This window comes from Neomonachus schauinslandi, chromosome 4 (assembly GCF_002201575.2).
Source record: "Neomonachus schauinslandi chromosome 4, ASM220157v2, whole genome shotgun sequence".
In the NCBI taxonomy this organism is placed as follows: domain Eukaryota; kingdom Metazoa; phylum Chordata; class Mammalia; order Carnivora; family Phocidae; genus Neomonachus; species Neomonachus schauinslandi.
Window position 1 is genome coordinate 122,338,159 of NC_058406.1, and position 22,852 is coordinate 122,361,010.

Genomic DNA, 22,852 nt, shown 5'->3' on the forward strand with positions numbered 1-22,852 from the left:
CACTTAACCTAGTTGTAGGAGATCTTGGCATAGTATTTGTGTTCATGTAGCTAGAGACCTAGAAGGACATGAAGATAATCGAGAATTTTTTAGTAACAACCCAAATCTGCCTTGACAGTCATTGGGGAGATTCTCTTTCTCTGTGTTATCAGTCACTTAAAAAGGTATGAGCAGAATTAAGACTATTAGATTTAGTGTAGGAGCTGCTTTTGAATAAAGATGGATAAACATAGGAGAGAGGGGTAAGGTAAGAGAAAGATTGGTGACCTACTTGAGAATGTAATGGAAGATGGAAGACATTTGTTTATGGTGAGATTTTTATTTCCAGATGATTTTACAGCATACTGGGTCTTTTCAAATTCAAGATCAGTATTTTTTTTAATATTTATTTATTTGCCAGAGAGAGAGAGAGCAGGTGCACAAGCAGTGGGAGCGGCAGGCAGAGGGAGAAGCAGGCTCCCCGCTGGGCAGGGAGCCCAATTTGGGACTTGATCCTAGCACTCTGGGATCATGACCTGAGCTGAAGGCAGATGCCCCACCCACTGAGCCACCCATGCATCCCCGAGATCAATATTAAAATGAATGTTTTATCTGCTAGGTAGATATTTTAAATCTGCTGTATCTTCTATTATATTTTAACTACATCTATCAGTAAAGTAAGAAATGTGGAATTTTTAAAAACATGCAATTTAGAGTAATAAAGTTGAAAATGCGTTTTTACTATTTTTCTGGCTCATTTAGGGATTTGATTGATATGGAATGTATTTTGGACTATCTAGGAGTCCAGCATTAGTATATTGTATAGAAAGTCTGGAACTGGGGAACCACAGTTGGACCCAGGGAGAGTAGACACCATTATGGGGCCATATTCAGAAGACAAAAATAAAAATGGCTTAAACTTGCAAATAGGACATTCGTGAGTCATTTCAGAAGCAGGAGTTAGGTAGTCAAAACCAGTCCCTCCAGTGTTCTGGGTAATATCAGTCTTATAGAGGATTTATCTGAAACTTGGCATTTTATGTTCTTTACTTCCTGTATTCCTGTTGGCTTTAGCTTCCATTTCTTTTCTGCTGCCCATACTCATAGGCAACACCTCGACTCTGTCACCCTCAGAACAGTTTTACCTCTGAAATCTGAAATCTTAAGCTTCAGTATGGTTCCTTCTAGATCACACCATCTTTTCATTGTCATCCGCTGATCCAGTAATGATAGGCAAGATGGGCCCATTACTTACTGTTGTGAAGGTTAGACAAAATAATCCATGTAAAGCCCTGAGTATAATAACTGGTACATAATTAGTGTTTAATAGAAGTGTGCTAGTGGTGGTGATTTTGTTGTTATTGCCACCTTACATTTGAATAGCAAATTAACTTAGTTGCTATTCAAGTAATTCAACTCCCTGATTTTACAAATTGGATTTATAGAATCAGAAACCAGAACACAGACCAAAACATTTATTTACACCTTCATCCAGTTAATGGACCCAATGAATATTGGGCTAGGAATAAAATAAGGTAATAAGTGTAAAAAGCATGTAAAAGCACTCAGTGGTTCTTCGCTGTGTTATTTGAAAAACACTTGCCTATAACCCCATAGCTTGTTTCCATACTTCATTTTGTGAGTGCTAGAAATGAGTTGGCTACTTTACACTTAAAATGGGATCTCTAGACCTTTCATATTTACTTTTTTTTAATTAAATTTTTTATTTTAATTCCAGTATAGTTAACATACAGCGTTATATTAGTTTCAAGTATACAATATAGTGATGCAAAAATTCTATACAATACTCAGTGCTGCTCATCATGGTAAGTATAGTCTTTAATCCCCATCACCTACTTCACTCATGCCCCCCCCCCACCTCCTCTCTGGTACCCATCAGTTTGTTCTCTATAAAAAAGTCTCTTTCTTGGTTTGTCTCTTTTTTCCCCCCTTTGCTCATTTGTTTCCTAAATTCCACATGAGTGAGATCCTATAGTATTTGTCTTTCTCTGACTTATTTCACTTAGCATTGTACTTTCTAGCTCCGTCCATGTCTTAGCAAATGACAAGATTTCATTCTTTTTTTAATGGTTGAGTTATACTCCATTGTGTGTGTGTGTGTGTGTGTGTGTGTGTGTGATCTTTTTTATCCATTCATCTGTTGATGGCCACTTGGGCTGCTTCCATAATTTGGCTATTGTAAATAATGCTGCTATAAACATTAGGGTGCATGTATGCTGTTGAATTAGTGATTTTGTATTTTGGGGGTAAGTACCTAGTAATGTGATTTCTGGATTGTAGGGTAGTTCTATTTTTTAACTTTTGAAGAACCTCCATACTGTTTTCCAGAGTGGCTGCACTAGTTTGCATTCTCACCAACAGTGCACGAGGGTTCCTTTTCTCCACATCCTTACTATCACTTGTTTCTTGTGTTTTGATTTTAGCTATTCTGACAGGTAAGAGGTGATATCTCATTATAGTTTTGATTTACATTTCCCTCATGATGAGTGTGTTGAACATCTTTGCATGTGTCTGTTGGCTATTTGCATGTCTTCTTCGGAGAACTATCTGTCCATGTCTTCTGCCCATTTTTAACCAGATTATTTGTTTTTTGGATTTTGAGTTGTATCAATTCTTTATATATTTTGGATACTAACCCTTTATTGAATATGTGATTTGCAAATATTTTCTCCCATTCAGTAGGTTGCCTTTTAGTTTTGTCTGTGTAGAATTTTATTTTGATGTAGAGTAGACCCTTCAGATTTACTTTAATTGAAGAAAAATAAACTTTCCTTGGCCCTTTTACACCTTTTAGATATATACATCTCAACCTTGAGTCACAATTACATACTTCTGGCCATAAGCATTTTTTGTATTTGAATATTATGGCCCCCTTGGAAGTAGGAACCCAGATTAAGACAAACTGAGGGAGTGGGTTCTTGTTTTTCTCCTAGTACTTATTCCAGTTTCATGGAACCAAAAGAAAATTCAGATCATGGAGGAACTTGCAAAAGCAGGGAGCTCTGGGAGATTGGGAGGAATGGGGTGCAGAGTTTTTAATTTGCTGTGGTTCTCAACACTGCATGCATATTTAAATCACCAGGAACTTTAAAAAAAAATATATACATGCGCAGGCCCCATCTTGCCGGGTAGTTTTTATATGCCCACCCTCCTTGTGAAAACAGAGCTTTTAAAAAATACAGGTTCCGCTCATGGCTCACTAAATCTGAATTTCATACATTTGTTTTTTTACCTCTTGAGGAGCTTCTTATGCAGCTGAGGTTTAAGACTTCAGGCATAGATTGTATTTTAGTATTTTGCTGAAGTTTTCCTTAAGGCAGTAACATAATTATCCACTGACAGTTATAAAAGTAATCACAAAGCACTTTGGGGATGCATTTTTATAAATTTTAAATTGTATGAGTTAAAAAAAAAAATGGAACAGAAAGCAGCTTATTGGGGTGATACAGACTACACTTGAAAAACTTAAGGCAAAAAGAAAAAAAAAAAGGTGATCTTGAATATTACCAGAAAAAGTGAGGTGGGCCACTTGGCAGTGGGGTATAAAAGTTTGACTTCCAGCTTTGTAACTGGCAGACCTTTGGGGAATTTAACCTGGGCTACCTTTTTTCCTTGTGGAAATCCTGCCCTGGCCTGTTTTCTTAGATTGCTAGGAGTTGTTGAAACTGGTGGTGGAGGGAATGTTCTGTAACCAAACAGGTAATGAATGAAATTCTTACTGAAGTTCACATACCATGGTGAAATCTGGAAGTAAAATAGCTACTTGTCACAGCCCATTTTTATTTAGCAAATAAACTTGAAATCTGTATGTTGTTCTATGGGCTTTCGATTAGTGATGGACCAAAAAGATATGATCTCTACCCTTATTGGGATATGATTCAGTGGGAGAGATATTTAATAAGTAAATATTCTAATAAGCATATAATTACAATTTGTACTCAATGCTATGAAGGAAAAAGTAGTATAGCATGGGGGAGGATAATAATGGTGGTCTGTCTGGGAAGGCCCATCCAGAGGAATGATATGTAAAGATTAGAAAGAGCCAGTCTGCTTAGTTGGGGAGAGGGATGGAGTTGGAGGAAGAGAGAATATGTGCAGAGCTTCTGAGGCAAGATAGAAGTTATTGTTTGAGGAACTAAGAGAAGGACCTGTCAGGAACTAGTGTGGTATAGTGGTCTTTGGTGTCTGAGGCATCTGAAGTTTAAGTACCTGGATTAATTCTAAAAATAACTGTTAAACTTAACAATTTTTTTCAGTTACTCTTTGATATTCTGGAATATGCTAGCATGTGATACCAAACTCTATGTGATGTTCATTTCTTGGTTATTTTTAGCTCTAAAATGGCTGTTAAGAATAATGAAATTCAGATACAGTGTTATGTATTATAAATTTGGTAGTGTGGCTTAGTGATTTGAAGCCTAACTCTGTACATAATAATGAATGTGATGTTTTATTCATTCTCAGTAATTGACGATTTCTTTTTCTTCTTTGAGAAAGAGAGAGAGAGAGCTCGCGCATGCACGTGAGGTGGGTAGCGAGGAGCAGAGGGGGAGAGAGAGAGAGAGAATCCCAAGCAGGCTCCATGCTCAGTGCAGAGCCCAAGAAGGGGCTTGATCTCATGACCCTGAGATCATGATTTGAGCAGAAATCAAGAGTCGGATGCTTAACCAAGTGAGTCATCCAGGGGTCCCGCAGTAATTGACTTCTTAAAGACTACTTTCTCCATGGGGATCCTGTTACTTACCTTCTTGGGTTATTTTGACAGACACATATCCTCCCTTTGTCTTTCTGGTCTCTCTTCTGTCCCTGTTCCCTCCTCACCTTCTCTTCCTACTCTCCCCCATTCTAAGCATCATGAATAGAAAGCTTTAATAAATGCTCGGTTTTTATTTTAGTTCATTTTTTGAGAAAGTGAGATAGCATGAACGGGGGTAGGGGGATTAGGGAGGGGCAGTGGTAGAGGGAGAGAGAAAATATTAAGCAGCCTCCACACTCAGCACAGAGCCCAGTGGAGGGCTTGATTTCACCACCCTGAGATCATGACCTGAGCCGAAATCAAGAGTCAGAGGCTTAACCAACTGAGCTACCCAGTTGCCCCTAAATGCTCAGTTTTAAAAAAATGACCATACTATTCAGAAATATGAGTGACTGAGTCTTGGCTAGAATACTGGATTTAGTGTTGTTTACACAGGTATACTGCTTGGCTTACTGTATGTCACTATATTAAAATACAGAAATTTTGCTTTCAGTTTTTCTTATTATGGCAGGAATTGGTAGAAAAAGAATTATTAAATCTGTAAGTAAAAGCTAGAGATTATTATTTTGCTGTGCTGCTTTTAACAATACATGTTTTGCATTGGGCTGTAAACAAATGCTGGTAAAATAGACTTGAGTCTATTTACTGTTACACCCTTTTTGGCAAGAAACTGAGAGAATCATGGTTCCTAATAACAGTGTGTTTATTTTATGAAAAGTCACATTAGGACAAAGTTAATTCTAATATTTTATTCTAGGTATTTCAACTTTTATACAAGCTTTGTGTTTTTCATGCATTTTATTAAATCAATCAATTTTCTTGGTACAGTTTTACATTATCAGAATATTTAAAATTATCTCAAGTTACTGTAGTAAAATTCTTGAAATATAACTGAATTTTGGATAATTTAAATTGTATCAGATGTTGAATTAAACTTCTTAAAATCAGTAAAAATACAATGCTACTACTGGATTTTTGCTCTGGATGAAATGTTTTTCATACTTTCTGAAAGGAATTTGGATACTTACAAATCTATAAGCACTAACTTTACTTTTAAATTTTATAATGCCCTTGACTTTGAAAAAAATTTTTTTCTCTTCATTGTATTTTTCTTTTTTTCCCCCTACTAACAATAGCTGTGGTAGGACAGGACCTTGCTGGAACGTTCAGTAAGTTGGCTTTGTCTTTTTCAGACTTCCCTAGGTCGTCCATGCATGTTAGTAGCGGCATCTAAATCGTGCTTCCAGCGGTTCCATGCCGTCAGCCCCCTTGCCTGCACTGATTGCACCTGAACTGTCCTGCCATTCCATGCCTGTTATTCAGTGCACAGTTCAGCAGCAACTGAAATGCCTTAAAAAAAAGACTAGTGTTACTATTTTTCGCTTTTATTTTGTCTTTTGGGTGAGTTTGGTTTCCTCAGGGACTTATTTAGGCTTTTTTTTTTTAATGGCATAAATCAGTGTTATGTAGATACATGACTTGATGTATCTACATTAGATGACTAACAAAGATGACTTTGTTTTGTGGGGCAGGATGTCCATTAGAAATGATACAGATATGATCAGTTCTGGAATTGGTTCTTGACAGTATCTTAACGTTTTCATCTCATTGAGCACATGTTATAGACATGGTATTATTTCAGTGATTACATATAATCATTTCTTAGTAAGATTATAAACTAAATCCATGGAAAATTTTGGTGTGTGTTTTTAAGTTTATGCAGAAAGCAACATTTCATGTTTTATGTGGGAAGTATTACATATGTAAAATTAAGATACATTGTTTAATCTTTATGTTATAAAATACTCTGAAAAGCTGTCACAAAATGGGTTAACTTTGATATTTTTAAGTATTTATTTTTAGGAAAGTATCATTTTGCTTCCTTTTATAAACAAATATCTAGGAAGAAAACTGCAATTTTTGTAACTTGTGGGAAGGGAAGAAGTCTTGAGGTCAAAACTTAATTTTATTTGTTTTAATATACCTCACTTCCTACAAACTAGAACTGTATTGCAGTAAGATTTTATTTTCTGGAATAGTTACAATCAGATTGATCTTCATAAACTCTAGCACCTTAGGAAGGTACCATTCAGGTTTTACTTTTTTGATCTTTCACTTTCACAAAACAGCCCATTAAATACTGTATCTTCTGGGAGCTTCCACGGGACTTAGGGACCTTTTGTTTAAGGATCTCCATGTAACCTACTTGGAATCTCCCTATTACAATGTTATGGGAATATTAATACATTATTCTGTTTTCAGTAATGGATGGGAATAATATTACCAGATTTCTCTGTCTCTTGATCGGAGATGTGATGCCCAATTATGTTAAGTTATATAAGATACCTATTGACTGAATATCTGTGTGTTTATTGACTTACTAGGATAAATTTCTGAAATGTAACGGGGAAAAGTAGAAAAGTCTTTTTGATTTTTCTTTGATCATATCCCTTGACAGTGTACTTCCTGAAGTGTTTAATTTTTTTTTCCTTATGGCCACAGTTACTCCACTACGTGCTTTAAAACATTTGTATTTTGAAAGGCTTTTCACCTTAATTCCATTATTAGTTTTTGTTTTTTTTGTTTTTGCCCAGGATTAGATTCTTAAATATTTACCCTTTTAAAGCTTACCCTTTCCCTGTTGCCTGTACCCTTGTCCTCCCCAAAAGCCATAATTTAAGGCATTTTAAATACTTGATATTCTTAGTATGGTATTAAAATGTCAGTTTTCTAATGCTACTTTATTAAGCTGACAATGTTAGGTAATTATGTCAGAATGGGTGCACATACCAGCAGCCAGTATGTTCAATTAAAATTTTATTCATAATATTAAAGACATTTTGAATTTTTAACTGTTTCAATATTAATGTGTTTGCAAGGTATATTTGACATTTGAGGAAAAAGCATTACATTTAAGTGTAGCTTCCAAAAGTTTGATCTGACAATGATAGTATTAAAGAAGGTTCAAACAAAGCATGGGTTACAGCAGAACCTTTTTTTTTTTTAAGATTTTGTTTGTTTGAGAGAGAGAGAGCATGAGCATGAATCAGGGGGAAGGGGCAGAGGAAGAGGGAAAAGCAGACTCCCTGCTGAGCAGGGAGGCCAACAGGGCTCCATCCCAGGACCAAGGGATCATGACCTGAACCAAAGGCAGACACTCTTAACCGACTGAGGCACCCAGGCGCCCCTAGAACCTTTCTGATAAATACATTAATAAGTAAATCTCTTTGGCCTTTTTAACTTTTTTCTTCAATTAAAAAGTCTATTTGCTCATTTATGTAAAGCTCACTGTTACTAATTTTTAGGAAGTATTAATCTGGTAACTTCATTTTAAAATTATATTCATTGGCCATCTGGCTCTGAGGCATTACAGTTATTAAAAAACAAATTTAATTCAATTAAATTATCTTTCCTTTTTTTAAGTAAATTTCAGAACTTTCATGCTTTTTCATTGTATTTCAGAATATTCTGTTCATTTATGTGGTTAAGGTTAGCTAGAGAATTCTGTTCTACTGCTATTACTATTTTTTGTTCTTTATAGTTAATACTTTTATTTAAAAATCATGATTTAAGGATTTTTATTTTTTTAAAGATTTTATTTATTTGAGAGAGAGCATGAGCGGGGGGGGGGGGCAGAAGGACAGGGAGAAGCAGGGAGCCTGATGGAGGGCTCGAACCCAGGACCCTGGCATCATGACCCATGCCGAAGGCAGATGCCTAACCGACTGAGCCATCCAGGTGCCCCAATTTAAGGATTTTTTAAAAAAATGTATTTTCAGCATTTTAATAGCATATCTATATAATGCCCATTTTTAAATTTAATATCCATTTAAAAATATTCCCAGGTTTAGCACAAATTGGTCACTTGTTATTGTTACTATACTTTTTTTAACTAAATCTTTTCAGAAAAGTTGATTTTTAATGCTTAAATTATAAAAATTTTCATAATGTTTTAGGATAAACAAGTTTTTACATGCTTGTTTGTTGGCTTGTACTTAAAGCCAGTCTCATTTGATCTGTAAAATAAAAATTGAATAAAGTTAAATTATAATTCAGAGATTGTCATACATTCCTAGGCAACAGGAATGGTCCTTTTACTAAGGTCCCTTTTGTGGGGACCTTCAATGTCTTAGAAACTGTCTATGTGGTTGTAACACCAGAGCTGATGATTTTCCTTTCAGTGATTAAATAAGTTTTATTCTAACATCTTGGTGCCAAAGAATTTCCTTATAACTTACAGCTTACCAGCCCTACAACAGAATGGAGCCCAAACCATCCAGGAGAGGATGCAGTGGTGTCTTTTGCTGATGTTGGATGGGTAGCCAAAGAAGAAGGAGAGTGTTCAACAAGACGAAGGTTAGTCTGGAAGGCTATCAGAACTGGGATGCAGTATTTATTTATAGAAGGTGATATCTTTGCAGTATTCCTTTTAATAATATGATCTCTGGTAACTAAGCCAGCTATTTTTCTCAAATAGTCTTATTTTCTGTTCATTTTAAAGATTCAGATAGTATTTTATAAAGTTCCTAGAGACATATAACTGTGTCTTATTAAGTCCTTATGAATCATAGAATTGCCTGCCCTTCAGAAGTTTAATATGAAACTAAAAGGAACGATCATAAATATGTTATAATGGCTTTATTGGGGCAGAGGACCTGTGAGTCATATTAGGGAATTGGTGTAATTACTGGAGAATGCTTCCCAAAAGTTGTGTCAAGATGAGTTTTGTTTCAAAGGACATGATGTGTAAGAGTTAGATGCTTCCATTTATTTGAAAGAGCCTGAATAAATTATTGACTATACTTCAGTCTAATAAAGTCATGCAGCATATTCAACTCTTCATTCTTATTAGGCCTCAAAGATACGGAGATAAAACAAGACACTGATTTCCAGGAATATTTCTTGTGCTAGAGGAGATTAAAAAGGAATTCAATACTATAAAGTTACTAAGTAAATATAGAAGGCCACTGTGGGATGAGAGAGGTTTGTCAAGGCTTCTCAGAGGAGAGAGAGGATCCTAAAGCTGAGGAAGGACAACCAGCAAAGGTAGGAGAGTTTCATGGAAGGCAGTAAACTAATGATCAGTGTCAAATACTAGGCTAGGTAAACAAAAAAACGAGCAAGTTTCAATTTTGTTTTGCAGTTGGAAGATTATCATTGACTTTAGCAAGAGTAATTTCATTTGAGTAGTATTAGCTGGATAAAATAAGAATCAAGGAATCCAAGAGCAAAGAAGGAATTTGATTTGAATGACAAGTAGAAGTGAGGACATAGTAGTAGATGAACACAGACCAGGTATTGCAGGATTAGCAGGTAAAGAGTGTTTCTTTTTAAAGATGTTCATTTTATTTTATTTTATTTTTAAGATTTTATTTATTCATTGAGACACAGATATATATATATATAGAGAGAGAAAGCATGAGCGGGGGGGAGGCAGAGGGAGAGGGAGAAGCATGTGGGGCTCGATCCCAGGACCCTGGAATCATGACCTGAGCCAAAGGCAGACGCCCAACCATCTGAGGCACCCAGGCGCCCCATTCATTTTATTTTTTTAGTAAACTTTTTGAGATAATAATAGATTTTTCATATACAGTTGTAAGAAATGATAGATACATTTCCTGTACTCTTTACCCAGTTTTTTCCAGTGGCAACATCCAGCAAAACTGGTACAGTATCACAAGCAGGATGTTGACATTGATAAAAGTCAAGATGCAGAACATTTTTGTATCCCAGTTCTCCCTCATGTTGTTCTCTTATAGCCACACCCACTTCCCTTCCCTCTCCAACCCCTCCTTAATCTATGGCAGCTATTTAGCCTGTTCTCCATTTTCATAATTTTGTCATTTCAAGAATGTTATATAAATTGCGGGCGCCTGGGTGGCTCAGTCGTTAAGCGTCTGCCTTCGGCTCAGGTCATGTCCTGGGATCGAGTCCCACATCAGGCTCCCTGCTCGGCAAGAAGCCTGCTTCTCCCTCTCCCATTCCCCCTGCTTGTGTTCGTGCTCTCGCTATTTCTCTATCAAATAAATAAATAAAATCTTAAAAAAAAAAAAAAAGAATGTTATATAAATTGAATCATATAGTATGCAACCTTTTGGGACAGGCTTTTTTCACCAAGCATAATTCTCTAGTGATTTGTCCAGATTGTTGTATCAGTAGTCTTCTTTTTTCCTTTTTAGGGCTGAGTAGTATTCCTTGGTATGGGTGGACCACAGTTTGTTTAACCATGCACCAGTTGATGGACATCTGGATTGATTCCAGTTTTTGGCTATTATGAATAAAGTTGCTATGAACATTTGTGAACTGGATTTTGAGTAAACATAAATTTTTATTTCTCTGGGATGAATGCCTGTGAGTGCAGTTGGTGGGTCATCTCAGTCAGGAGATAGTTGCATGTTTATGTTTTAAGAAACTGACAGACTGTTTTCCGGAGTGGCTATACCCTTTTACATTCCTACTAGTAATGTATGGCTTATCCAGATGCATCCTCATCAATCTTTGCTGTTGTCATTCTTTTTTTTTTGCCAATCGAGTAGTTGTGTAGCTACGAAGTTGTGTACTTCATTGTGGTTTTCATCTGTGTTTCCTTAATGGCTCATGATGTTGAACATCTTTTCAAGAGCTTATTTGCCATCTTTATTATCCTTTTGGATAAAGTGTTCTCTTCATGTCTTGTGCCCATTTTTTAATTGGAGTTTTTTTCAAGAGCTCTTGATGTATTTTAGATATGAGTTCTTGTCAGGTATGTAGTTTGTAAACCTTTCTCCCACATGTAATGGGACAAGTGAAAGCTTGTCTTTTCATCTATTTAACAGTCTTTCATAAAGCAAAAGCTTTTAATTTTGCTAATGTCCAATTTACCAGTTTTTTTCTTTTATGGATCATGCTTTTGCTGTCAGTGTTAAGAACTCTGGGCCTAGTGTGAGAGTCTCAGGTTTTCTCTCTCTCTTTCTCTCTGTTTTAAGTCTGTCCTTTAATTATTAGATCAACCAAAAGAACGAGGAGGAGTGGTGGGAAATTTTCCCTCCCAGACACCACCTTCTTTACAGCACAGGCAATGCATTACACAGTATAAATGTAAACTATCATAAAGAATATTTATTTCCTGTGGAAAGTTACTTTCCTTTTGAGTTCAGATTGCAAGTTAGGTTAAGACAAGTGAAAGGAAACAAAATGTTAGCTTATTGAGAGAAACAATCTATTTCCATTGCTTTTGGCAAATCATAAACAAGGTCTGAAATAAAGAATTATGTGTTTGAAAAAAATTATGAAGATGGTAAATTGGTGTTTCCATGCTTTTTTTTTTTTCCTGTATGAAATCTTCACTGCTTAAAGATAAACTACTTCATTTCTACAAAGGAATGCCATGAACTTTTAAGACAGGCGCTGTCACACTTTTGTGAACGATCAGAGTAAAAAAGGACATTGTCATGAGAGAAAAATAGACAACCAGAGAACTTTAAAGGCATTTAGCTACTCTGCTGTCTTCAATTCGTGTTTTTATATATTCATTGATATAAAAAAAGCAGAGCATGGAGCCTAGGGTGATACAAGAAAACAGGCACATTATAATGACCAGGTGAAGGGACAAAGATTCCACTGTCACAGAGAACCTCACATTGCTTAATTTCAATTTAAGGGGTTACTTAAATTCATGGCCTTTTGGAAATTTAATGATACGTTTTGGTTCATCAGAACTTGTCAGTTGGCCCCAAGTTGTGCTAATCAACTTTTTTTTTTTTTTTTAAAGATTTTATTTATTAGAGCACAAGTGGGGTGAGGGGCAGAGGGAGAAGCAGGCTCCCCGCCGAGCAGGGAGCCTGATATGGGACTTGATTCCAGGACTCCAGGATCATGACCTGAGCTGAAGGCAAACGCTTAACTGACTGAGCCACCCAGGCACCCCAGCAATCAATTTTTCAATGTCCAACCATTTAATCCTTGAAGAATCCTGAAATAGCCATTCTCTCCTCATGACTGTCCCTAGGAAGTGGCAGCAATCCAGAATTTTTCTTTCTGTCCTTGTGCTCCTTTCATCGTGCCCCCTCCGGTGAGTTTGATGGCATATGTCTGAAGCTTTTGATATTTTCCCTATTCTTCTTTCGTTCTGGTAACCTGTCTAGGTATCCCTGTCTTAAAATGGAAGAAATCCTCATGGACTTGCCTTATGGCTTGAACTGGTCCATTTTGTATGATTTTTTTCATTATCTGTTTCACTGGAGGAGACTGTGTGGAGGAGAACATTGGTATATCCTATCTGATTTCTCAGTGTTGGGACATGGCTTTTTTTTTTTTTTTAATTTTATAGTTTTGTTTTACATTTAAGTCTGTGATCCTTTGTCTGGTTTCGGTGTCAAGGTAATACTAGCTTGATAAAATGAATTGGACAGTGCTTCTCTATATTCTGAAGAGTTGTATAGAATTGGTGTTAATTGTTCTTTAAATATTTTGTAGTTTTCTCCAGTGAAATCATCTGGGCCTGGAGATTTGTTTTTGGTGTGTTTTAATATTATGAATTCATTTTTCTTAATAAAGTTATAGGACTGTTCTTTTTTTTTTTTTAAGATTTTATTTATTTATTTATTTGAGAGAGAGAGAATGAGAGACAGAGAGCATGAGGGGAGGAGGGTCAGAGGGAGAAGCAGACTCCCTGCCGAGCAGGGAGCCCGATGTGGGACTCGATCCCGGGACTCCAGGACCATGACCTGAGCCGAAGGCAGTCGCTTAACCAACTGAGCCACCCAGGCGCCCCTAGGACTGTTCTATCAGTTTCATTTTGGATGAAATGTAGTAGTTTGTGCTTCTCAGGGAATTGGTCCATTTCATTTAAGTGGTCAAATGTATGTGTAGTAATTATCTGTAGCATTACCTTATCTAGTTGATGTTTACAAGGTCTGTATTTGTATCCCCGGTTTCATTCCTGATATTAGTAATTTGTACCTTTTCTTTTTTTGACTTGTCAATTCTATTTATCTTTTCAAAGAATCAGTTCTCTTTTTGTTGATTTTTCTGTTTTTCTGTTTTCAATTTTATTGATTTCTCCTCCTATTTTCTTCTGGTTGTTTTGAGTTTATTTTGCTCTTTTCTAGGTTTTTAAAGTGGGAGCTTAAATTTTGAGACTTTTTCCTTGTTTCTAATATAGTAGTCCCCCCTTGTCTGCAGTTTCACTTTCCACAATTTGTTACCCACGGTCAACTGCGGTCCAGAAGCAGATGATCCTCCTCTGACATATTGTCAGAAGGTCAGTAGTAGCTTAATCCTACAATAATTCTGCATTCACCTCACTTCATCTCATTATGTAGACATTTTGTCATCTGTCATCACAAGAATGGTGAGTACAGTACAATAAGACATGTTGAGAGAGATCACATTCATGTAACTTTTATTACAGTAGATTGTTATAATTGTTCTATTTTATTATTAGTTATTGTTAATCTCTTACTGTGTCTACTTTATCATAGGTATATATGTATAGGCAGGAACATAGTATATATAGCATTCAGTATTCTCCAAAGTTTCAGGCTTCCATGGGAGTCTTGGAACGTATTTTTACATGGATAAGGGGAGACTACTGTAAAACCATTTTAGTGCTATAAATTCCCCCTCAACATTGCTTTAGCTGCACCCAACTTTCAATATATTGTATTTTTAAAGAAATCCAGCTCACGGTACTCTTTTTTTTTAATTTCCCTTGAGACATCTTTTTTTTTTTTTTTTTAAAGATTTTATTTATTTATTTGACAGAGAGAGACACAGTGAGAGCAGGAACACAAGCAGGGGGAGTGGGAGAGGAAGAAGCAGGCTTCCCCGCAGAGCAGGGAGCCCGATATGGGGCTCGATCCCAGGACCCTGGAATCGTGACCTGAGCCGAAGGCAGACGCTTAATGACTGAGCCACCCAGGCACCCCTTGAGACATCTTCTTTGACCTATGGATTATTTCGAAGTTTGTTCAGTTTCCAAATGTTTGGAAATTTTGCTGTTATTCCATTATTTAGTTCTAGTTTGATTCTGTTGTGGCCAGAGAACACATGCTATATATTTCCATTCTTTTAAATTTGTTGAATTTTTTATTTTAATGGTCCCAGATATGGGCCATTTTTGTTTATATTCTGTGGTTACTTGAAAAAAATGTGTATCGTGCCTGGAATACCCTATAAATGTCAAATAGATTCCGTTGTTGAATTTTTCTCTATCCTTCCTGATTGTCTAACAGTTGTTGCAAAGGGGGTGTTGAGATCCAGCTATATTTGTGGGTTTGTGTATTTCTCCTTTCTGTTTTTCACAGTTTTTGCTTTTTATATTTTGAAGTCTGTTTGGTGCATACACATTAGAAATGCTATGTCTTATAATTTCACTATTACTTAATGTCCCTCTCTGTTCCAGATCGTTTTCTTTTTCTATTTGTATACTTTCACCCTGCCTGTGTCATTACATTTTTTTTTTTTTTTTTTTTAAAGATTTTATTTATTTGACACAGAGAGAGACAGTGAGAGCAGGAACACAAGCAGGGGGAGTGGGAGAGGGAGAAGCAGGCCTCCCCGCCAAGCAGGGAGCCCGATGCGGGACTCGATCCCAGGACCCTGGGATCATGACCTGAGCCGAAGGCAGACGCTTAACGACTGAGCCACCCAGGCGCCCTATGTCATTACATTTGAAGTGAGTTTCTTGTAGACAGCATACTGTTGGGTCATAATTTTTTAATCCACTCTGCCAATCTGTCTTTTAATTGGTGTATATATAAACCATTTACATTTATGTAATTTTAGTTACGTTAGAGTTTAAGTCTACTCTTTTTCTCCTATTTTTTTTCTACTTTTCTGTGGGGTACTTAAACATTTTTTTTGGAATCCCTTTGTGATTTATCTATGTTTTTGAGTGTCTCTCCTTGTAAAGTTCTTTTGGTGATTGATCTAAGTATTACATTGTATATACCTAAACTTATAACATTCTACTGGTATTGTCATTTTACCAGTTAATCTTCTCTTTTATGTCCCTATATCCTCCTCTGTTTATAATTTTCTTAAAAATTTTCTATGCAGACATTTAGAATCACATCAGACAGTATATTTCCTTCAACCATCAAACATAACCTAGAAAACATAATTTAGAAAGAGGAGAAAATAAGTCTACTTACTCACATTTTTGCTGTGTTTTTCTTTTTGCCTGATGCAGTTTCTCCTTTTACTGCTTGCTTTCTGTTTAGAGAACTCCTTCAGCCATTCTTTTAGGTTAGGTGTGCTTGCTCTAAAATTTTTTAGTTTTTTTTTTTTTCTTTCATTTGAGATTTCTTGATTTCCCCAATTTTGAGGAATATATTTGCTGGATATGAGGTTATGAGTTCATAGTTATTGTCTTTTAGCACTTGAAAAATGTGCCAGTTTCTTCAGTCCTCCGTGGTTTCAGATGAGAAATCGTCTGTCATTCGAAGAGTTTTTTTCCTCTATAGGTAGGGTGCCCTTTCTTTCTAGCTGCTTTAAAAATTTCTTGTCTTGGTTTTTAGAAGTTTGAGTAAGATGTTTCTTGGCATTTATTTCTTTGTGTTTAGCCTGTTTCAGGTTCATTTGGTTTCTTGAATTTTCAAGTTTATGTCTTTTGTCATTATTTCTGTAAATATTTTCTTTAAGTAAGTTGTCTGCCCATTATTTCTTTAAGTACTTTTTCAGCCTGGCCCTCTTTCTCCCCTCCTTCTAGGACCCTGATAACCCAAATATTAGATCTTTTATAGTCATACAGGTTACTGAGACTGTTCATTTTTTTCCTAGTCTGTTTGCTCTTTGCTTTTCAAATTGGATAATTTTTGTTGTTCTATCTCTGTCTTCACCATTCTGTTTTTGATCCTGTCCACTGTGTTTGCAGTTATTTTACATTTTCTAAAATTTTCATTTCGTTCTCCTTTATATTTTCTCTTTCTTTGCTGAGACTATTTCAAGAATGCTGGTAATAGCTCATTGAAACCTTTTTAATCATAGCTTCTTTTTTTAAGATTTTATTTATTTATTTGAGAGAGAGAGAATGAGAAGGGGGGAGGGTCAGAGAGAGAAGCAGACTCCCCACTGAGCAGGGAGCCCAATGCGGGACTGGTCCTGGGACTCCAGGATCATGACCTGAGCCAGAGGCAGTCGCTTAACTAACTGAGCCACCAGGCTCCCATTATAGTTTCTTTATGTCAGATAATTTTAACATCTCTAACTTCTCAGAGTTGGCATCTATTGTCTTTTTCATTCAGTTTATGTTCTTTAGGGTTCTTGGTATAAGGAGTGATTTTTGATTGAAATCTAGATATTTTTGGTATAGGAGCCTCTGGATCTAAACTTTTCTTTTAGCTGTTTTTCACTGATAGCACTCTGACAGGGAGAGAGTAAGTGCCTCCTTATTTCTGCCAGGTGGGAGTAGAAATCCAGGTTTCCCATTAAACCTCCATTCACTCCTGAGGGTATTGGTGGGAGCTCCAGCTCTTCACAAGGCCTCTTGTGACACTATCCCAGCAGGTAGATGTGAGTGCCTCATTATTGCTGGCTCCCCACATTGTCTCCACTATACCATGAGGGATGGGGTGCCCTTTTTAAGTTCCTTCTCCCTGCTTTCTCTGACAGCATCCTGCAGAGTATGAGGCACCTCTTTACAGCCTAATAAGGATGGGAGTTAGCCTTTGTTGCATGGTAAAGGTGGGACCACAGGGCTTTCTGTGATGTTTGGAGTGGAGCAGTTATTTTATTATTATTATTACTTTTAAAGATTTTATTAATTTATTTGAGAGAGAGACTGAGCACGAGCGGGAGGGAGAGGGAGAAGCAGTCTTCCCGCTGAGCAGGGAGCCCGACGCAGGGCTCTATCCCAGGAACCTGGGATCATGACCTGAGCTGAAGGCAGACGCTTAACTGACTGAGCTACCCAGGCGCTCCTAGAGCAGTTATTTTTACATAAGTTCTCTCTCTTGGGAGCCTACCCTTTTCTTGGTCCTTTGGCTGGGAGAGCAGGCTTTTGTTGCTCCCTTGACATTTCTGGGTTACCCATTACTCCAGCAACCAGTCTGGGATATATGAAGCAAAAGAAAAACTTGGGAAACTCACTCCTGTGTCGTTTGTTTGGATCCCAAAGTCCCAGCCATTCTATCTTCTCCCCAGCTTTCAGTCATCTTACATTTGTTTTATGTGTAATGTCCAGGGTTTTTAGTTTTAGTTAGAGGAAGAATAGGGAAAACTAGTCTGCTCCATCTTCCTGGAAAGAGAAGTCTCTAAAGGACTTTTAACACAAATGTCATGTTTGCGGAGAATGACATGGGATAGCTGTTAATGGGGATTGTGATGATAGTAACTGAATTGGCATAATGGATCTGAATAATGGATTTGGTCTGTGATGTTGAAAATAATTGGCTAAAGGGTCTTTGAAAAGGTGCCTGGAAGTACTCTAGGTAAAGATAATCTGAACTTGAAGAAAGAAAGAAGGAAACAGAGGAGACCCAGGTAGATTTGAGTGGTGTTCTAGGGGGAGGAAGTTGATAAGGCAGTGAAGTGCCCATGGCCATGGTTACAGGGTTAGTGATATGGCCCACATGATGAGAAAAATTGGGCAGACTTTTTCTTTTGCAGTATAGTGCTATATTGCTCTTTGCATTGATTTTTGACAAATTGTAGATGGAGATTATGTAATAAAAAATATTTTAAAAGTATAACTTAAATCTTTTTTTTTTTTTTTTTTTAAAGATTTTATTTTTAAGTAATCTCTACACCCAGTGTGGGGCTTGAACTTACAACCCCAGGATCAGGAGTTGCATGCTCCACCAACCGAGCCAGCCAGGCGTCCCTTCTAACTTTTAAATCTTAAAGACAATATGAATGAGAGTAGATTTAAGAACTTGTATATTTCAGTTTGAGTGTTTCTGTGACTCTCATATTTGTATTTGTTTGAAAGCCAAAGCTATTTGTGGTATTTGTTTCTTCTTTCTCCCTTCAAATTTATGTTGATATTTTTATAACCATTACAATGTCACAGTATTTTGTCTCTGGGCAAATAGCATATATAAGAGTCCTTCATAGTTATTGTACAAATTATTTTTTTTTCAAATGCACTGAACTTCAGTTTTTTTTCCCTTATATTAGAAGAATTAATACCTATCTTGAGGGGCGCCTGGGTGGCTCAGTTGGTTAAGTGTCTGCCTTTGGCTCAGGTCATGATTCCAGGGTCCTGGGATCAAGCCCTGCATCGCACTGGGCTCCCTGCTCCGCGGCGAGCCTGCTTCTCCCTCTCCCTGTCCCCCTGCTTGTGCTCTCTCTCTAATAAATAAATGAAATCTTAAAAAAAAAAACGAGAATTTTAGAAGATAACATGAGAGAACTTAGCACAGAGAGAATTTAGCATGCACGGAGTAAGGCCTCTTTTTTTTCTCTTCTCTATACATTTTAATTTCCCTTTGAATTAACAGAATGACCTCAGAATTGGAAAGAATTATAAGAGCATTGAGATTCTTTGACAGAATCAATATAACTGATAATCTTGTTTAAGAATCCCTCTGTTCTCTTTCATAGTAGTAGTCTAAGGAGAAATGTGCATCTTTAGATATATACACAGTGTAGCATTTGCATTATGAAATTAATTATGAAATTAAAAGACTATAAAAGACTATAATCTCTGTGGCTTCTTAGTAGACAACATAGACATTGTCATCAAGTATTTGATAGCTTTGGAGTAGAAGGAATATTGGACTATTTCAAGTTCAAGGTCAATTCCAGTTCATTTTATTTTACTCTAATTGTATCTTATTCTTAATTCTGAGTGCCACATACCTATCAAAATGAGTATGTATAAAATGCAAATTTATAGGTTCATAAGACTTGAAACTATTAAAGGTAGCCCCTTTGCTTACCAGAATGTTTGTAATCTATTGACTAAGATGAACATATTTATGAAAATCTGCGATATAAGGTAGCAAAGTGAGACTGAGGACTTTGACTAAAGATACCCAGTTTAATTTTTCAAATTTGAATATAAGTATAGAATGGAATGCTCTGTTTAAGGAGTGTTGGGGAGGAACACCGACCTCATAGAGGAGGACATTGACAAGATTCCAAAGGAGATGACTCAGCATGCAAGCAGGCTAGTTTGACACAGCTCCACAAGTGTGAGGGTAGACCAGGAAACTCCGTGGATTAGAGCAAGACTGTTTCCTACTTATAGTGCAGCAAAAAGCAGTTGTTACTCATTCATATTTTAATCTTAATTATTTGACACTAGACATTGATAATGTACATCAATAAAATACTGCCGTTAAGTACTACATTAAATACATGGATTTAATGTTATTCTCATTAAATAATCACTTTTAGGAAGGTCCAGCTTTTAAAATGCCAAAACCGGAACAGAGTCTGAAACAATGCAGTTGTCACGTGGGTCTGTAGCCTTACAAAAGTCCTGCCTACTCCCCACTATAAATCCTTTAATGGATTACTTGCCTGTCAAAAAAATTTCCCAGTCCAGTTGTCTTTATTCAACTACTTGCTCACTTTGAAAAGACTTAGTTTTCTACCCAACTTCATGTTTTCAGGGAACTGAATTGTTTTCAGGGAACTGAATTTTTTTCCAAGCTCCCTGGATCCTATTGACAAGAGAGTGTATTTTTATACCTTTCTGGGCCATTCTCTAAACTAAAAAGATGAGGGAGAGTTAGTAAAAATCATACCGGGAATACCGTCTTTCATAGGGCAATGGGCTAATTTAAATGATCTCAAATTTCAAGTTTTCATTAACTGTGTGATAAGGAGAAAGAAAGCACTTCAGAGGTGCATTATATTAATTTAGAATTTTCTTTGAAATGGTTAGTGGAGCTTAAAAAGCCCTTCATATTTATCTAAGTTGTACTTCAAAAGTGGCTGCCCTTGATAGTATCATTGAAGAAATAAGAGCTAGAAAATTCTTGTGCAGTGCCACTCTGAACAGGAGCCTGTCATAAGGCATTTTGGAGCCAAACTCAAACAAAAAAGGTAGAAATCTCGCCTGCAGAAGTTGGGATGCAGAAAATGTTTTTTAAGAAATGACCATGATTTGTCTTCTGCTTTTGGGACATCCATACTTGATCCTTCTTTTTGTTGTTTTTGTTTTATATTTGCTTTGTTTCTTTAAAAGTTCTCAGAATTATATATATAAATTTTAGAAAAGATCACTTTTCTTCATTTGGATTAATTCTGCCTCTGCATTCTAGCTTTTATTAGCCCTCTGAAGGATGGCAGAACACATCGGTTCTGAGAATGATTTGTCAGATGTCTTATAGAACGTGTCTGTGGGAAAAGGATGTGTGCATTTTTAAAGGAAGGGACATATCTGAGAATTTCATAATATCTAAATATTTTACATACACAAGAATATTGCAGAGCAACTTTTTGGGTTTTGTTGTTGTTGTTGTTGTTGTTTTGGTTCTTGAGTTCCTATAAATGCCAAATCTTTCTATGGCTTTGAGAAGACATAATCATTTCAGGATTATTTTCCTTTTTCAGCTTCTAAAAATCCACATTGAAAGTTCCACATTTCCTATAATTACTTTGTTTGGACTCATAACCATTAACAGTATTTCACATAAGGAAATGTAGAATCTGTATCATCAAATTTGTAAAAATAGGATAGACACAAAATACAGATAATCTGACACTGTTACTTAAATTACTTTTTTTTAAGGACTAGACTTTTTTCCTCTTATCCCGGCACACTGGTTTTCAAGATTAACAATAGTGAGTGCTTTGTCCATAATTTTCAGTAGAAAATCAAAGTGGAGAAATTGATCTGTAGGAGTTACGGGGAGATGCAATAACTTCTTTTTTTAAAATTGCAGTTGCTGTTCAATATTCATTAATTCTCTCTCAGTTCATTTTGGCAAGAAGGTATTTTTTTTTTTTTAAAGATTTTTATTTATTTATTTGAGAGAGAATGAGATAGAGAGCATGAGAGGGGGAAGGGTCAGAGGGAGAAGCAGACCCCCTGCCGAGCAGGGAGCCCGATGCGGGACTCGATCCCGGGACTCCGCGATCATGACCTGAGCTGAAGGCAGTCGCTTAACCGACTGAGCCACCCAGGAGCCCTTGGCAAGAAGGTATTTTAAAGTAATCTGTTCAAGCATGATTTATAGTTAAGTTGATCTCTTAATCCAAATTGTCATATTATCTTGTTCCAGTTCTGGATATTGAAGCGTAAATGTTCATGGGATTTGAACTTTGGCTTACTTGAATGGTAACATTTTAAGACAAACTTATAATCATTTAATACTTTTGGATCCTGAGATGTGTAGAATTTTAGGTGGGAAAATATTCTCTACTAAAGTGACCACAAGGGGGCACTTGGCCAGCTCAGTTGGAAGAGCATGCAACTCTTGAACTTGGGGTCATGAGTTCACGCCCCCTGTTGGATATAGAGATTACTTAAATAAAAAATAAAATGACCACTAATTCTTGAATAAGCAGTATTATAACATTTTTTGGTGAGTCACACTAAAGATTCTGGTATCCAAAATTTATTTGCTGTTACAATACAGACTTCAAGAAATTTCTGTGTGCATACATAATAGGAAAACAGACCATCATTCTCACTTCCATCCCCAGATATGAAAATATTCTTCTTTTGGGTTCATTTTATTAAAGCAAAGTACATGCATGCTTTCTCTTGTCAATGTCAATGTCTTATTAAAATTACTTTCTTTATTGCAGGTTATTAGAGCACATGCATCTAATCTGTAACTTATATAACATGTAATCTTTCAAAGAACATATTAATGTATGTAATCAGAATATAGGTACTGTTCCTTAGAGAAGTTTTTACCATTGTTTAGTCTTCACGTGCTTTTAAAGAAATTTCATCACCTGTTTCTTCCCAGTGTGGAGGTAAGAAAGGGAGTGGTAATTAAAGCTTTGTAAGCCAAACCTATTTCTCTATCCCACAGATACTCTAAATTAAATAAAATTAATAAAGTTAGTATTTTTAAAGTTTCTTGCTAGCTAAGCTAAGGCTAGGGAACAACTGGGACATTTATTCTCCAAATATTTTTGTTTAACAATAGTACAGGTAAAAAGTTTACACGCATCTTCCATGTATGTTAAATTAACAGAGCATAAGCA

The 22,852-nt window shown here is 36.4% G+C and overlaps 1 protein-coding gene across 1 annotated transcript in view; it reads left to right on the forward strand.

The window, feature by feature from the left end:
* MTFR1 (mitochondrial fission regulator 1) overlaps positions 1-22,852 on the forward strand; it is a 66,406-nt gene that overhangs the window by 36,605 nt on the left and 6,949 nt on the right. Inside the window, exon 4 of the mRNA XM_021688159.1 lies at positions 8,997-9,112. Coding sequence (XP_021543834.1) covers positions 8,997-9,112 — 116 coding nt within the window. The remainder of the gene's footprint in view (positions 1-8,996; positions 9,113-22,852) is intronic.